Source organism: Pocillopora damicornis, chromosome 2 (genome assembly GCF_964200805.1).
Source record: "Pocillopora damicornis chromosome 2, jaPocDami1.2, whole genome shotgun sequence".
In the NCBI taxonomy this organism is placed as follows: domain Eukaryota; kingdom Metazoa; phylum Cnidaria; class Anthozoa; order Scleractinia; family Pocilloporidae; genus Pocillopora; species Pocillopora damicornis.
Window position 1 is genome coordinate 26234079 of NC_142671.1, and position 18016 is coordinate 26252094.

General features: G+C 40.5%; 1 protein-coding gene across 1 annotated transcript in view; it reads left to right on the forward strand.

Annotated features, from left to right (window-relative positions):
* The window catches only part of LOC113687028 (fibrocystin-L), a 46412-nt gene that overhangs the window by 10110 nt on the left and 18286 nt on the right, over nt 1–18016 (forward strand). The window contains exons 11-36 of the mRNA XM_089198061.1: nt 316–414; nt 564–805; nt 1264–1515; nt 1606–1690; nt 1798–2070; nt 2441–2772; nt 3091–3379; nt 3478–3777; nt 4194–4471; nt 4812–5895; nt 6163–6227; nt 6599–7208; nt 7550–8364; nt 8485–9160; nt 9597–10175; nt 10622–11101; nt 11680–11973; nt 12048–12198; nt 12900–13423; nt 13944–14271; nt 14680–14917; nt 15591–15768; nt 15868–16119; nt 16534–16719; nt 17009–17315; nt 17536–17753. Coding sequence (XP_089054187.1) covers nt 316–414; nt 564–805; nt 1264–1515; nt 1606–1690; nt 1798–2070; nt 2441–2772; nt 3091–3379; nt 3478–3777; nt 4194–4471; nt 4812–5895; nt 6163–6227; nt 6599–7208; nt 7550–8364; nt 8485–9160; nt 9597–10175; nt 10622–11101; nt 11680–11973; nt 12048–12198; nt 12900–13423; nt 13944–14271; nt 14680–14917; nt 15591–15768; nt 15868–16119; nt 16534–16719; nt 17009–17315; nt 17536–17753 — 9135 coding nt within the window. The remainder of the gene's footprint in view (nt 1–315; nt 415–563; nt 806–1263; nt 1516–1605; nt 1691–1797; nt 2071–2440; nt 2773–3090; nt 3380–3477; nt 3778–4193; nt 4472–4811; nt 5896–6162; nt 6228–6598; nt 7209–7549; nt 8365–8484; nt 9161–9596; nt 10176–10621; nt 11102–11679; nt 11974–12047; nt 12199–12899; nt 13424–13943; nt 14272–14679; nt 14918–15590; nt 15769–15867; nt 16120–16533; nt 16720–17008; nt 17316–17535; nt 17754–18016) is intronic.

Sequence of the window (18016 nt, forward strand, 5' to 3'; positions counted from 1 at the left end):
ACTAATGGCATGAGTAGGTTTCAAAGGCAGTGGTGTCAACCCTTGCGACCCTGTTTTCATCAACGCTCGTGCCGCGTTCCACTCGTTCGTTCAGTAAACTCAAAAAAAGGAAAACCAATTCCGTCCTAGTTTGTCAATTCTCATGAAATATATGTCGTATAGAAAATTTGGCTAACTAAGGCTAACTTCGTGAAGATGCACAAACTCTGACGTAACTCCTTTCAGCAGCCAGAAAGATTTTTTCCTTCCAGCATGCGACGCGAATTGGATTTTGTGTTATATCCGTTCACCTCCTCATTTTGTTGTGTTCATCAGGGGTACCTTGTGAAATACAATCAATAGAAAAAGACATCATCAAATGTCAGACAAATGAGGCCCTTCAATCTACGGCAGATAACGTTGAGTTTTACGCAGGTGAGAAATTTTACCTAAATTGTGATCCGCACGTCACAATGAAGCCTTTTTTGTATCCACACTGAGGGTGCAATAATATATGAAAGGTATCCCAGTCTCAATAGCCACCCAAGAGCGTTTACAAACATCATTTTGACCTAACTTCACAGGGAATCGTGGCCTATTACGTGAAGAAGTGTGGAACCATACTAGTTCGTTTTCCGTATCAGGATACGGAGGAGGACTGAGAAAAATGGTTTCTGAAGTGTTACCCGAAGCAAGTTCAACATCATTCAGTGACCGACTGCGAGGCTTCTTTGTGCCACCATCGGACAATAACTACACTTTTTTTATCCAAACTAATCATAGGGCCGAGTTGTACCTCAGTATTAACGAATCTGCCAAGGCTAAGGTAAATAAATAAATAATTGAATAAAATTGATAAAAATTATGTAAATAAGTAAGTAAAGAAGGCTGTATCCTCTAAAGCTACGAAGATGGATGTTCTGGAAATCTCTCGAGGTCTACTGCCCGGTGATCTATTTTCTCTTGTTGCTTGATAAAAATACCTTCAGCATACTGTACTGGAGTTTAGATGCCAGTTAATTGCCACAAAATTAATTATTCTAGTTATTTCACGAAAGTTATATGGAGACGCTTGTAAAATACAAAAGCTAGAAGCTTATTGATTGAGTTTTATTTATGTGCCATTTCCATCCCATTTTTTGTGATCAAAATCAGACAACCTTAAAGTTTGTGTCTTAAGATCAACTTGATTTAGACTCATGCAGTACCGGAAGTCCTTGGAAAGGGTTAAAATTATTTCAACGTTTCATGATTGTACACCATGATTTCGTATCTTTTCTTTAGACGAAAATTGCGTCCTGTTTCAAGCCGTCAGCCAGTTGGTCTGAATTTCCAGAGCAGAAGTCGGCGGTAATCTCTCTGAGAAAAGGTCAGCATTATTACTTGGAAGCTGTTCATGTGCAGGGTAGCGGAAAGTCACATGTAATGATCGGAGTCAAAATCCAGAACACGCGTCACGTGAACTCACAAACTGGCTTGGCAGTAAACGAGAAGCAGCAAATTCTCTTGAAGTCAGTGAAACGACCGGAGAAACAAGTAAGACATAATTGCTCTAAATCTGAACTTGGCTTACTGCAATGGCACAGTGCTTTTAATTTCTGACTTCTATACTTTGTTCCTTTCCAGGTGATTAACATTAACAGCTGGGATGACGGGAAGTTGTTTGAGGTGCAGGTCGTGAATATCATCATGTCTTGTAACCAAACCAAAGGTAAGCTGGCTAAAAACGCGCTTGATGGACGTATTTAGTTGATACAAGGAATCAGCTTTGCTTAGTTATATTATGAATATTCCTGATAATTATTTCTTTTCTTTCAGGAAATAACACACTTCGTGAGGAAGTATTTTTTCTAAGTTACGATGGAGACAATACTGCTCCATTGCCGCTGAACATTATGACCGCTGAAACGTTTCAGCGCGCAATTAACAATCTCACAACTATCAGGAAACAAGGAAAAGTTAATGTAACTGAACTAGTTGCCAGCAACAAGTCCACTTTCTACCGAGTTACTTTTCTCTTCAAGGATCCCGAAAACACAAAGATGTTGCGATCCAATGTGACATGGGTTAATATCACACGATTACAGAAAGGTAAGCACCGGAACGTCTCATAACTATGGCATCAAGTTGAAGACCTTACTGTCAACAAATTTTAAGGCTGTCATCTAAGACTGCAAAAACATTCGTAAGTATCCAAGTAAATTGGACTCAATGAGCCCTGTTTTATTCTTTCAATTCTTCTTTCTTGTTTGTTTTTATTTGCAGAAATTTCGAAACTTTTTTACCTACGTTTGATTGAGATTTTAAAGGAGATATGATTAGGGTAAACAAAAGCCGAATTTTTTATTTCGCCTTTCCATGACACCCCGCCTCGATCCATCCTCGTATCCAGTCTTCTCTACCTACGAGTCTACTACAATATGATACTGTTAATTAGTGAGTCCATTTCCATTTCTCTCAGGTGTCCCGGGTAACTACTTCTGGAAGCTTACTTTCGCTGGAAGAATATCAAAAAACATCCATGTGAATGCAACAGAAAATGACGTCAAACAACAGCTCCTAGATATGATTGGCTGGCACTGTAGCTATCAGACACCTCCAGATCGTGCCTATTATTATAACGGTTTTGAAATTCCGTCCTTGGGCCCTGAATACGGTGAACGAGTGTTAAAACCAACAGCAAATTGCGGTCGGTTTTCTTTGAAGAATCCCAAGTATATTTTTTTAGGTGGCCAGACTAAGGACAAATTCGGGAGAGTCTTACAGGGCTACGAAGTTGCTTGGTATAAACAAGTACGTATCTGGCTTTTTTTTACCACTAAACTTGAAATTTAAGAAACACTCTTCTTGGATGTGGCTGCGACGAAAAATAGGTAAAATGGTAAACATGGCTGGTTAAAACCAAATCCTACATGGTTGCTATAGTTTTATCTGTAGGATCTTTGAGCAAAGGAACCAAAAGGCTTTCTTTCCACGTCTGTCGGTTCGCACATAAAATTTTCTTGCCTTAAGTCCATGCTTTTGCTTGTGACATAGTGTGAACCAGCCTTTGATGTCATTTTGTAGTCTGAGTTCTCCACAAGTGTATAAATCTGACTTATCTTTCGGCAGCTCTGTTTTTCATATAAAGGAAAGATGACAGACTTTATCAGTTTCCGGATATCATACACGGACAATTTTGGCGCTGATCGACAGTCCTGGAGGAAGTACAGCATTATGACTATCTCGGATGGAAAATGGCATCAACTGTGTATGAATGTTCATGATAGGGTTTTACTTGATACAAATGTAAAGGCTGATTTACGTTATAAGATATACATTGAGGTTGTCAAGGTGTCTCGTGAATTGGAAGCGGATATTTCAATCGACGACGTTTTCATATGGAGTGAGCCAGCATTAGGTAAGTTTGGGTGGTTTATCAATTACTTTAGCGACGTTTTTATTTTAAGGAATGGTAAGAAAGACTATGAAGTATGCTTTCTTCATTTTTTACTTTAGTACAAAGACTTCTTCACCCTGCCGAACCAGGGGGAAACATCATAGAATCCGTGGATGTGCGGAGTCTTGGACCGAGTGCTTGGTCTGTCTCGATGACTCCTTCATCATGCGGAACTGGTATTGAGCTACTGCAGATTGCAGATGCAATTTTGGTCAGTGGTAACACCACATCTAACCAGGCGGTATTCAGACCGACTAACTCCACTGGGGACACAAGCATGTCTGTGTCACGTGGTCAAGCTGCTACTCCTCCAGTGGGAGGGACTTTCGACATCTTCTTTGAAAATTATCGAGTAACAGGTAATTGTGTACTTGTTGTCTATCCTATAATTAGTTTTAAGGACTAGTTGATAATTAATTCGATGTTTGTTGTCTTACGTGTTAGCTTTACGATCGATTTTTGCCTACTGTGCGGCAGTTTTGTAGTCTGATTTGGTCTATTAATCACTTCATAATTCTAATGAAACTGATTGCAAAATCCATCTATCAGTTAACCGGCGTAACAACCTAAGCGTGCGTTGGAAGAACGCGAACAAAATTTGTAAATTACGAGCGATTTACTTGTGCAATAAAGGATAGGCTTTTGACCAAATCAGGGCACTCATAGTATCTCCGTTTTTTTATGATGTGTGATAAACATTCTGTTTCCTGCGGTAACTTTTTCTTGCGTTGAAAGTATTCCGTTTGCCCTCTGTCTTATCCGTCTCTTTCGTCAGGCATTCCTGCTAACATATCGGCAGAGCAACTCAAGTCCACTCTGGAAAGCAATTTTAATATCGGTAAGGTCAGCGTCAGTGGTTTTGGGACATGTGCGTCGTATTCTTGGACGATAGAATGGGCGACCACAGGAGGAGATCAGCCTGTTTTAGTAGTCGATGGAAACGGCCTGACAGGAAACAATGTGTCAATCAAAGCTGTTACAATAGATGACGGAGGATTGTTTTTAAGGCCGATCCCCGGTGATATGCTGCGTGTAGCTGAAAGAAAGCCTCAGGTAAGCACTAGTTCTAAACAGGAAAGAAACCAGAAGCCCAAAAAGCTTGCCACGAGCATTTAGTGAGGAAAAAGCCAGTCAGGCTAGTTTTTGAGTGGATCAGGTGACATTTTTTATCAAACTTTGATAAAAAGGCTTTGAGCAAAATTTCTGTAAGTGTGAAAGTTAATCAACAAACAGCAAACCATATTGGTTTCTCAGGAGATGAAGGGCAAAATGTAAAGCATATGACTGATTTTATTGAACTCGGCATAAGTTTAGAAACACGCACTACTGACATTGTAAGAAGAGGTAGCCAGATGCCATTTCATGACTGACAGTGAGCTTGTTTTATTTCTAGGTGACAGTTACGTTTAACAACATTCCGTCAAGCTGTTTCAATAGAAATTGTTCTTTCACATTTTCTTCTTCGATTACTCCATCTCTTTCTTCAATTTCTCCACAACGCGGAACTAGAGGAACGCTAGTAACATTAACCGGAAATGGTTTCACTACCAATGCACAGGAAGTCAATGTCACTATTGGTGAAGCTCCCTGTCACGTGACAAGTATCAGTGAAACCACCATTAAGTGCACCGCAGGCCAGTCGTCCGGTGGATCGCACGATGTTTTTGTTAAAATTGGAAATCAGGGTTTTGCCAAGCACTTAAGTGGACAGATCCGCTTTACTTTCGAAGTTCATGTGAGCGGGATAAAGCCAAACAAAGGAAGTATTGGAGGAGGAACATATGTTGTTATAGCAGGTGATGGATTTGGTTTGATGCTAGAAAATGGTAGTGTGACAATCGGTGGTTCTGTTTGTAGCATACTCAGCGTTAACCTGACCGAAATATCCTGTGTCACGACACCCCACGATGTAAGTAACGCCAGCATCACTGTCGCTATCGATGGAAAAATTGGAACATTGTCAAATGCTTTCTGGTACGACTCAGGAGTCACCCCTCTAATTTCATCGATGAGTATTGTAGAGGGTGGTGTCAGTGGCGGTGCAGAAATTTTTATTCAGGGTAGTGGATTTGGGGTTCAAAAAGGGACCATTACAATAGGTTCTCGTCCATGTGACGTGAGTTTGTATTCAAACTTTCTGATAAAATGCACCACTCCCGCAAATGCTCCAGGGACATATGACGTTCTCATTTGTGTAGACGGAAAGGGCTGTGCGGTTGATGCAACTATGGGTTTCAGGCCTCCCAAGTTTAAATACGTATTAGAAGTGACTGGTGTATCTCCTTCGCATGGCTCGATCTTTGGAGGAACTGTCCTAACTGTGGTTGGCCGTGGCTTCAGTGACAATGCTTCAGTTATTTCAGTAAATATTGGCGACGTTCCTTGTAAAGTTTTGTCGAGCAGAAATACGGAAATACTCTGTAAGACTGACGCTTCATCTGTTACTCACTATGTAGACAACATAGGACTTCATCCTGGTAAGCGAACTCTGCTGTTTGCTTTTAATGGATTTGCCTAATAACTTGACGATGGGTGCATTTTATATCAGTGGGAGATCTTTTTACATCTACTCGTTAGATCCATGTAGCCCTGATGATTGCAGATTTATCGTCTTATTAAGTGTGCGTTAAGCATTTTGAGAGATATGCCGTGAAAGAGAACTGTGAATCAGTTGTTACGGAAGTTGGTGTTAATCTGACAACGGTCAACCTTTGAATTTAATTTAATTTATTCTTGTTTGGCAGAGTACGGAATTGGATACGCCTGGAATCCACAGACGATTACGATCAACGCTGGTGACTTTGTTAAGGTCACGAAAAGTCGTTCAGATATTCCACTAAATAATGTTTCTGCTGATAATGAAACGTCTAAACTTAGGGAAATTCTACAGCTTCAAACGGAGTTGACCAACAGTCAGAGGATGCAAGAGATTACAAAATCGAGAAAACCTGATCAGCCCAAGGGTAGAACATAATTTATAACAGCTGCAAGGTAGAATTTCTAAATTTATATCAAGAGAGGAAGGGTAAATTGTTAATTGTAGTATTTAAGAAATTATGAACTAAAACACCTCCAGTGCAACTATAGTGATCACGACTCATAGCCAATACTGCCGAGCGAATTTTGAAAAGCATAAAAATTGATTTTGAGATATTGATACAACTCTGATTCAACCCTCAGTGGCAGTGGACTAGTCCCGAGCTGTCAGGATTGAGTTATGGTGTACAACAAACTAGTGACGCTTCTAGCGCTGTGTATGACGGGAAAGGGTTTAAGAGCTCCCGCAGTGGAAGCGGCCACTTCACTCAAAAGTTTAACTTACCTGGAACGTACTTTTATTCAAGTGGAGCAGTAGACCCATATGGAGCTATTGCCATGAAAGGAAAAATTGTTGTCAATGATTTCAAGAGTAAGTCTATGGAAGTCAAGGTGCAAGTTGGAGGAGTTTTGGCTCCATATAACTCGTCGGTTTTTAATTTCCCGGTCGCTGGTTCCTCTGATTGTCAGTCAGGTGTGATAAATGCCATACCACATTGCACCCCTACAGACCCGTTACCAAGCAACCAGTCTTCGTTTAGTTTCAAATTCTGGAAGTGTAGTACACCGGAAGTGACTTCAATAAGCCCGAACAGCGGAACCAGCTCGACACTTCTTACCTTGATAGGCAAAGGATTTGGACTCATTAGTTGCCAGAATGAGGTCAAAATTGGTTCTAGTTATTGTACGATTCAAAGTTCTGCTGAAGATAAAATAACCTGCCTGGTGACATCTGGAAATCAGTTGAGTTCAGGTTAGATGGGACCGTTGTTCTTAATTAGAAACGAATGTCAACTGCAGAACTGAGTAGGAAGTTATACGTTTATAGAAGTATTAGTCAGTTGGGTTGTTTAGAAACTCCTTGCTTGATTCTGATGATTACTTCAGGTTATGTTGGCGAAACGTGAACCACTGACACCAACGAGAATTTTTTTTCTAAAGCTCGAATAACTCTCAAATAATGGTTCTAAACCATCTATTGTGTGGGGAATTTATTTTTTGACAGGTAATTAACACGATTTTGTGGTTTAGTATTATTCGATCAAACTGAAAACTCTTTATTGGCAACCACTAATCACTCGTATCTTTTCCCAGGTTCACCGCATAGTGTTTATCTGCATGTAAATAACAGAGGAATTGCCGTCATTAAAGTAGAGAACGGAAAAAACGCTTCATTTACTCTTCAGCCAAGAATACAGACTGTATTTCCACAGGTAGGTTCCATGATGGGTGGCTCCATTCTGACCATCACCGGAGATGGTTTCTCTCCCGTCCCTGAGGTGCAAGTGGGCGGAGTACCATGCCAGATTTTAACATCAAGCTACACCCAGCTCAAATGTCAAACAGCTGCCGGAAAAGCTTCACAGGTGCTACCCGTCGTGGTTAAAGTCAATGGAATGGAAAGCAATTGTGGTTCTAGCTGTACCTTCACTTACTCAGATGCAAAAACCGCACGAATAGATTCAGTGATCCCTTCGTTTATAGTCGGAGACGAAAATATTATTCGTATATATGGTTCTGGTCTTCCAAGCGGAGCTTCAGATTTGGAAATAAAGATCGGGAAAACCCCGTGTATCGTGACGTCCTCGTCGCAGTTCGCGGCATCTTGTCGAGTTGGCCCTGTTGTGGCAGGGAAGCATGATTTGAAAATTCGCCACGGAACACAAGGCTTTGCTATGTTTGAGGCCGGAGCTCCAAATTTGATTGACAGCCTTGCTGTAGTGTCGAGTATAACACCGACAGAGGGAAGTATCATGGGCGGTACAGAATTGTCAATCAAAGGGAGCGGGTTTGATCCTACCGCTGGTCGCACAATTGTGAAGATTGGGACTAACTACTGCAGTGTTGAACGAGTGACGTCATCGGAAGTCGTCTGTAGGACCTCTAATCACGACCCAGGATCTTACGAGGTATGCTATTTTTCTTCAAGCGAAAGAATATGTCCGTGCACAGTATTTTTAACCTTAATAGATAAAAAGTACTGAAAATAAGAGATGCATCATGCAAAATCTTTCAATGTTACGCCACAGGTCATAGTAACAGCAAACTCCATTACTTTTCCAAGTCTCCGTTATGCATTCCGAACATTTATCACTCCCTATGTCAAGTCAGTATCACCAGCTCTTGGAAATGGAGGACAGACGGTCAGCATCTATGGGGCTGGCTTCTCTTCAAATACAGCTTACATGCACTTGACAATTGCAAACGTCTCCTGCAATGTTGTGAGCACCAGTGAAACACATGTGACATGCGTACTGGGTAACAGTCCTGCAGGGATCTACAGTGTTAAACTTCATGTTAAAGGCAAAGGACTTGCTGCTTATCCTAATTTAAAACCAGTGACGTTTATTTATGAAATATCCTTGGACAGTATTTCGCCTAATGACTCCGGACTTGGAGGTGGCAGGATTGTGTCCATCAAAGGACATGGGTTTGACTCATCCACAGTGGTGAGAATCTGCGACAATGTTTGTGTGATTGTTAACAGCTCGCTGAACGAGATTTATTGCGAAGTTCCATCGTATACAGGACAAACAGGCAGCCCTAATATCAACTGTTCAGTAAGTGTCGTAGGAAAAAATGAGGTTTCGTCATCAAAGTCAGGTTTTTTTGCATATCGAGAAACTCTCACCTCACGTATTACGTCAGTGAGTCCGTCTCGTGGTGGGACAGGTGGTGGAGTCCAGTTAACCATACTGGGAAATGGTAAGTGGAAACGCTACACGAGTGGGTTATTTTATACTGCTAACACAATGATATCCCCCAAAAAAGATATATCAACCTAAATAAGGAGAGGTTGAGAAAAATCCTCGCTCGACTCATCCAGGTCAAGCATGGCTAATTGCAGATTTTTTTGAATAGGTGTATTCCTTTAATAAGTTTGCTTATGAAACTATCTTCGATAATTCGTTCTGATCTGAAACTTGATCTTGTTAGTGATTTGGAAATCGTCTCCGTACATTTTCTTGATTTTCTATTTGTTATTGAGGTCCGTTATGCAGATATCCCAACCAATCGTCCTGATTCTCTTTGTCCAAGAATCGAAAAAAAATCGTTTGCAGAGCTGGACAGAAACATCAACTCAACACACGATATGAAAACCTAGCTGCGTATAACTCACTATTTTTTCTCTTCCCGATAGGATTTAGTCCAAATAAAGACGAAAATAAAGTCTTCATTGCGGGAATTCCCTGCAAAATGACCTACTTCACTAAAACTGAAATCCGCTGTACAACAGGACCACGGAAAGGAACAATAGAAACAAAAGTACGAGTGGAGGTGGACGGAAAAGGAATGGCAACTCAGGACCAAGCAGATTTTCAGTACATCGATGTCTGGTCGTCGCCTTATACGTGGGGATACAAAAACCCGCCAGGCAAAGGAGATGGTGTTGTTATTCCCGCAGGACAGACGATTCTTCTCGATGTGGACACTCCAGTTTTCTCTTTTTTAGTAATAAGAGGAGAGCTGATTTTTGATGAGAAGAACATTGCATTAAATTCTGAAAAGATTTTGGTTGTTGACGGTGGAAAATTGCAAGTTGGAACTGAGACCAAACCATTTGAACATAAAGCCAAGATTATACTGCATGGTCATTTGCACAATAAGAGGTTGCCCATATTTGGAACTAAAGTCTTGGCAGTGAGAGAAGGGACTTTGGATCTACATGGGAAAGTCGTGCCCATTACGTGGACAAATTTAGCTAAGACTGCTCTTCCAGGTTTGTACGAAGAACCCGAAGAAAACTTTACCTTTATGCAAACTCAGTCAAACATAACAATTAAATGCCTCAAAAACTCCTTTTCAAACTGAAACTGCCATAAAGCACATCACATAAGTAGATAACATGGTGTTTTTCAGAAGCCAAATGAATTAAATTTTAGATTATTCAATTTTATTTGAAAGTATTCTTGCTACGACTTTCAATCATACACTTCCATTAAGATTTTATGGGTTTATAAGTTATACAAGCATGAATATGTTACTTCTCTCATTAAATGAGTTCTTTTAATTCTCAGTAAGCTTTCGATTCTAGCCTGCTTTCAGTGTTTTTTCGAGACCAAATGCCCAGAGGTCCTAGGTAATTTACTCTTGGCAATTAAAAGTGAGTTACGACCAATCGATGCGATTGCGCCCTTGTCATAAACTCATTTCGTCTTACTGTAGGTGATACTCAGCTGATTCTAAAGCACTCTGTGACATGGAAGATCGGTGACCAAATAGTTCTTGCCTCTACAAGTCGTACTCAGCGTGAAAACGAAGAGTTTAACATTACGAACTTGTCAGCTGATGGACGTACTATTGGCATTGCCCCACCTGTAAAACATAAGCACATATCTATTGTTCAAACCATCGCTGGAAGAACAATAGAAACTCGTGCTGAGGTGGGACTTTTAACTCGAAACGTCGTCGTTGAAGGCTCAGAAAACGACGAATGGACTGAGATAATTCCGGAATGTCCCGAAGGATTCGATCCAGGCCTCTTTGCTGTACAAACTTGTTACCAGGGACGCTATGGAAAGTCAATGGGAAGCGAGCAGTTTGGGTCGCAAATTATGATTAACGCAAGGATGCAAAGTGAGGGATTAGTAACTGGTAGAATATCTTACGTGGAGGTCCGTAAAGCTGGACAGGCCTTTGGACTGGGTATGAGTTAGTCTATCTTTCGATGGTATAGTTGGTGAATGTCGTTTCTGAAATTAAGTACAGAGCGTTTGTGTGAACCGACGTTCGTAATGTAAGACCACCTTAAAATATTTAACGAATGTTGATGACGGGAAACGAGTCAAGTCTAATTATCATTCGGTAAGAAGCACTTTACAAGCTTCTGTCGATCAGATGTGTCTCCGCGTAAAGTTATATCCTATGCTGTTCTTAGTTCATCTGATTTGGTGCAATGAATAGAGCCTCAGTCTCAAAAGTCTCTGGCTTAGGTTCAGGTAAGAGAACAACCAGATCTCAAATGGATTGGGTTGTGCTCGCAAGGTGATTGATTTCTTGTGTTCTTCGGGGTCTCCTTCTCCACAGTTCACTGGGAATTAACTATTTAAATGCAAATTTAATCTAAAAGCAAGGGATATAAAGCCTCCTTGTCCCTACTTATGAATTATCTTTGAATTGGTAAGGCAGACTAATTTCCGAGTAGCTTTCATAGTTATTGCTTTAATGACGTAATCAGGTGATGTAAAGTATCACTTGTAACATGGCTTGTTTTTACCTTCCAGGTCGCTACCCTATTCATTTCCACCTTAGTGGTAACGTCTCCGGCTCTTACGTCCGTGGCTGTTCAATACATCACACCTTCAACCGAGCAGTGACAATTCATGGCGTGACTGGATTACTTGTCGAACATAATGTTGCTTACCATGTTATGGGTCACGCATTCTTCATTGAGGATGGAATAGAAACTGGAAACACGATACAGTATAACCTTGGAGTCTTTGTCCAGACCTCTAGCACACTTCTCATAACTGATGTCACACCAGCTACATTCTGGGTTACAAACCCGAATAATACCGGTAAGTTTAAAAGAATCCTTGAGAAAATGTTCTTGCCTGTGAATTTGTTGAATTTACGTTTTTCTTGTTTCCAGTTCGTCACAATGCCGCGGCTAGTGGAAGCCACCATGGCTTTTGGTACAACTTGCCCAACTTCCCTGGGGGACCTTCATTCACCACCTCAGTCTGTCCAAAGAAATCACCTCTGGGGGAGTTCCAGAATAACACTGCTCATTCGTTCGGAAGGTAATTTTTGCTATATTCTTTTTATAAGGCTGGATGGTAGACATGCTCACATTCACTTCAAGTAACGTAGTGGATCATTCAATCAAATTGAAGGTGATCATTAAATTTTTTCTTATTTTTCAATTTTACCAGCAATGGTGAATACTAATACTCACCGAAAATTGCAACTGTCCTCAAATCATGAGCTCGAGGACCTTTTACGCCTCTTCCTACTAGCGTGTCTTTGAAAAAAACTCGGTGATTGTGTAAATTCATAGGAAAAAGAATCTGGAGATGATGAATCAAGGATGTAATTTGGTCAGTAAATGAGAAATAACACATTAAGAGGGTTCTCACGTTAGGATGTTAGGCGTGACGCGTGACACGCATACTCATTAGAATTTTGAGACATTGAACTTTGGAATCGCTCGCGGGCTAGGGGCTCTTTCACACACGCTCTTCTGACAAAGGTTGTTGTTTTTTTTGTCTTGTCACGGGGGCGGGACAGAGAAAAAAAATTCTGAATTCCGTGAGGAATTGATCCTTAAACCTCCGCACTCACATTCCGATCCTTTTTCACAAAGGAGCACTAAAAGCCGAAGATCTGAGGATAGATTTCTAAGCAGACTTACAATTTTTTTTGTACCACGCTCGTTAGAAGACAAAAAAATAGCGAAACTGGGCCTATCTAAATATCTGTCTATCATACCTCATTCTTTCAGATATGGTTTGTGGATCTTCAAAGAATACTTTCCGATGCGTGGAGGCAGTTGCGATTCTTCAATACCAGAACCAGCCAAGTTCTTCACGTTGCTGGCATACAACAACCTTAAAGGTTTCGAGGTCACAAGTGGAGGAGCCATTCAGACAATCAACTTCACAGTGATAGACAACTCTGAGGCTGGACTGGAGTTTACCGATCTGAATGCTCCTTGGGGTGACAATGGACCCTTAGTGAAAGACTCCCTTGTGGTGGGTCACAGTGCTGTAAGCGAAGGTCCTAGTGCCTGCACTCTGGGAGGGATCGTGACTCCACAGTCTTCGCACCTCACTGTTTCTGGAACCACGTTTGTAAATTTTGATTCGCCCTCTTGCGCTGCTCTGCGCGCATGCTCATTTTGTGAAGCTAGGCAGGGAGGTTTTACCACGCGATTTGAGAAAATTCGCTTTGTTAGTGCACCTAATAAGGCAGCCTTCAAATGGGAGCACGAAGCTGTATTTGAAGATCTGGATGGTACATTAACAGGTAAGGACGTGAACGTAATACAGATCTTTGTGTCTGTTTGAAAAGGTTAATTTTAAAAACAGATTGCTCAGCCACCTACTCCCACCTTTAATTATAACAGAGTAAAGAAGCGTTTATGTTGTTCTCCAGGGACGCTATTAGGTGCAACCAAAAGAGATTGATGTCCAGTTATTTTCTCTTGGAGCAACTCGCTTGACTTTTAACAGACCTTACCCGTCTTGTCGTTTGCTTTTCCATGAAAGGTACTGTGATAGTACTTAGGGGATCGTGTTTGTTACGAATTTTTCATTACATTTGCTTGAATGATGAGAAAGGATCATTTTCTCGATTATTTTGTATGATCGTCGAAGGCAATAACAATATGATCGACGCGAATAAGGTTTGTCGAGGTTTTGTTGACACTGTAAAATGTTTATCTTTTCTTATTTTAACAAACAAAATTCATTCCCTATTGCCTTATGGAGTGCAACTCATGGTGAATCATCGGGTGTAACATATCACCATTTCTTGTTTACAACAGGCTTATCTGGTGGCGGAAGCATTCTTCCATCAAATCCCAATCTTCCCCCGAAGCACTGTTCCCAGTCTCCCGCCGCGAGTGTAAGCCGCGTTTCCGGAAGTATATGTGACTCGACCATACGTTTCCGCCGGATGGCATGGAATAATCCGCTTCCTAGTTCCCTGCTCTATCGTGACGCTCTCCTATCCAATGAACACGGAACCAGTTATGTCCCCTGGAGGTTCATGAGGCTCACTCACGATCAAGGTTGGATGTCGACTATTATTCTCGGCCAAAACTATAATTTTAGTTTTGACAACGCTCCTCAACTCACCAACATTTCGTACAGGTAAATGAACACATATTTTAGATAACAGACTTCGATGAAACTGATTATTCTATGATGAGGTCCACGTGTGTTAGAGCAGTGAGAGAAAAATAATTATGAGAGGGGAAAAATTATGTTAGTTTTGACTTATAAACCCACTCGCCCACCTCTCCCCGGTAATTCGAAATAGTTGCTTTTCTGTTGTACTTCATCAAACTTATAATTGTCAAGTATTGTAAAATGTTTTATTTTTGCGCGATTAATAGCCAGTGACGATGTTTCCATCCTTGTCCCATAAAAATGTTTTAAATTCCCTTTGACGACTCCTGTCAATAAACCAACGCTAGCGTAAGAGAGAGGTAAGTCAAAATTTTTTTTTTTAAAATAATTTCATTTTCTGAAAATGTTTTACCAATTTTGAACCCTTAGCGCTGCATTCTACGAATTTGGTGCCCAAGACTACGTCTGGATGACTCACCCCATGAAGCAGCTTCCAGATATGATTTCAACAACTGGAAGGTATATCAACATGTCCAGCAGTTTACCGTCTCCGAATGCGTCAAATGGTGACTGGTTCTACAACAATGAAACCAAGACACTGACATATATTGTGTCAGGGAAGGGAGGGTTGGGAGTTGGAGCCACAAACATAGATATAGGAATGCACGTGAGTTCATTAGTTATTGTTTATTTTCAATGTTTTATCACAAATAAATTTGGTGACATTTTGCGTCAAAGAATTATCTTTAGAAATGAGGAAAACTTAAACTGATTGTCTGCTTAAGTAAAGAACATCAAAGAAATAAGGGCTGACCAATGAAGACCGAAAATGATTAATACTGAAGAAGATGGAAACGGATCGTCAATCTCGTTGAGAGATTTAAGCCAACAATTCACAAAACAAACAGATCTTTACACCGCTTCTCTGATTAAGATTCAACTTATCCTTACCTGTTCAAACATCAATTAAAAAGCGTTTCAGGGGGACTTAAGTGCCAATTTTATCTTTGAAAATGAAATACGCTAAGAAATAACGAGGGAGGGAAAAAATCCTCCCTCCTGAATTATGTTAATTTGAAATCAGACAATTTTTTACGTATGAGACTGGTGCAGGTAAGCCACCACCCCTTACTAGAATGTTATTCGTTTAAACTTACTTGGGATCTTTAAGCTAATAATAATTTTTGTAATTTGAGCACTCGCGAATTCAACTTAAAATAACTTGAGTTACAATGAGAACTCTGGTTTAAAGCTCGGCTAAATTTAAATATTATTTCTTCTCTGCAAAGGGGAGTGTTCCTTCGATACAAAAGCTTCAAAGCAACGCTTTACTTTCACAGGTTTACCGCTGCTTTTTTAAGGACTGTATCAAACCCATTCCACCTCCACCCCCTGAGAAACGTCCCCTTGAATATCTGCGATGGTTAGACCCGGAGGCCTGGTACGGAACAGATCCTGGATATGGAGGCTACAACAAACAGCTGCCACACGATGGTGATAATGTCATTATCCAACAACGTAAGTGACATAAAACTTGAAAGTCTCATTGAAATGACCTCATCATCAAAATGAGAAAATAAATATATTTTCTTGGTTGTTGATTTCTGTCTGATTTAGACTGGTGGATGGTAGCGGATACCGAACTTCCCTATATGAGAAAACTTTTCGTATACGGTACCTTAGAGTTGGAGCCTTATATGGACTTTGTTCTTAATGCAACTTACATTGTGATTGGTGAAGGAGGAAACCTTATTATTGGTTGGGAAGATCAACCAATGATAGGCAATGTTCTTATAAACCTAAACGGAAATTGGGATACTCCAGACATTCCAGTTCAAGGCGGTCCTAACATCGGCTCCAAAGCTCTTGGTAAGTGTTAATGAACAAGCCATTCTCTATTTGATTAATGATAGAGTATCGCCGTTTGTCTCACCATTTTATTCACTTTCACTATGGATCGTGAAGTTTTCAACTGCATATTGCTAGTCTTCTTCAGAAGATGAAGTCGGCAGGCTGCACGTTGCTTCATGAGACCTTAATACTCCAATGTAGTTATTAGTTTTTATTGGTGCACTGTTTATTAAAATTCAACCAAATACAACGGAGGATATTGCCTTATAGGGCGTGCCTCAGAGCGAAAAAAACAACTTCTGTCCATCAATTTTTTTATTCGTTTGTCTTCCTATTCCATGAAATCCTGCCGGTATATCATAAATCAAATGAGTAAATTCTTATTTAAATCCTACTTTTTAACTAAATTTTCTTATAACTCCTCTTATTAAGCTATTTTTGGGAATCTGGAAATGCACGGTCTAAACAGAACAGTGTACTGGACATGTCTGAGCAAAACTGCTGACCCAGGAAACAGCATAATTTATGTAAAAAAGGAGGTGGACTGGAAACCAGGGGAAAAGATTGTGATTGCGCCAACCTCCTATGAACCTTACGACACAGAAATCCATACCATAGGTAAGGGAACTGTTGTTATTGCTTCCGACTTTTTCTTATCTTTCTTTTAAGGACTCTTAAAGAGTGGAAGAGGCACGAATAAAAATTTGACTCTTAGCTTTACCTCAATTTTTGTAACAAACTTAGTTTCACTCCGTTTTCACGTTTTATGATGGAGAATAGGCGGTCTTCATTGCATCTGCGAAAAAATTTAGAATGAAGCCTTGATTTTGAAATATCTCGTGCAATTATGGAATGACCCTGAAATTTTAATTCCGGGAAATAATTACGGTTTCTTTTCCCTTTCCAGTTTATGTCTATCCTGATCGGAAGACCCTTCAGCTGAACAACACCCTTAAATATAAACACCTCGCGGAGTCGTATAGCACAGGAACTTGGAACTATTCTCTTGTCGCTGAAGTGGGTCTGCTGACCAGAAACATTGTGATCAAGGGCGCTGATGACGCTGGCTATGTGCTTGATAAACAGTCGTTCGGTAGTCGCGTGTTGATTAGTTCGTTTCATGACATGGTTTCATCTAACAGGAGAGTTCGCATGGAGAATGTGGAGTTTCATCATTGTGGTCAGGAAGGATGGAATGACTATTTTGATCCCAGGTAAAAGAATGGAGATAATATAAAGGTGATGGTTCACGAGCCAATTTTGCCTCAACGTGTAGCAGGACTTTAAGAGCGATTCAAAAACCGGAAACATGGTTGTGCGTAACATGCCTTTGCCATCCAGCAGAACATATAATAACAATATGCGTTAAACGCCTGCTTGTGCAATTAATTTATTACCTAAGACAGGATAAGTACATTTTACTTCCTTTTGTAGATATTGTCTGGCACTCCTCGATGTTGGCAATCTTAAGTCATCCTACATCAGGGGTAATTCATTCCATGATGGGTTTAACACCGCCATTGGTGTATTTGGAACACACGAGTTAACTGTCGTCGATAACGTAATTCATCACACAGTAGGCTCATCCGTGAGAGTCTGGGGAACAAATAACAAGGTTCTTCGTAACTTGGCCGTGTTGAGCGTTTCACCAGGTATATCGAGTAACCGATTAACCTGTTTACAGTGAGCAAAGGTGAAACTTAAATTGAGTGGTTTGATATTATCGCAAGGTGGTTAGTCCATTTGATATTACCGCGTGAGAAAAGCTGTTATTTCCTTACATTCATACCTTTCCTTTTTTTATCAGACTCACATTCGAAGATCCGGTGAAGTTGGCTTTACCACAATATCCATTCACTCAAAAATTTGAAAGTACCTGCGGTAGTTGTAAAGATATAGCTGCTTCAAGTGCCTT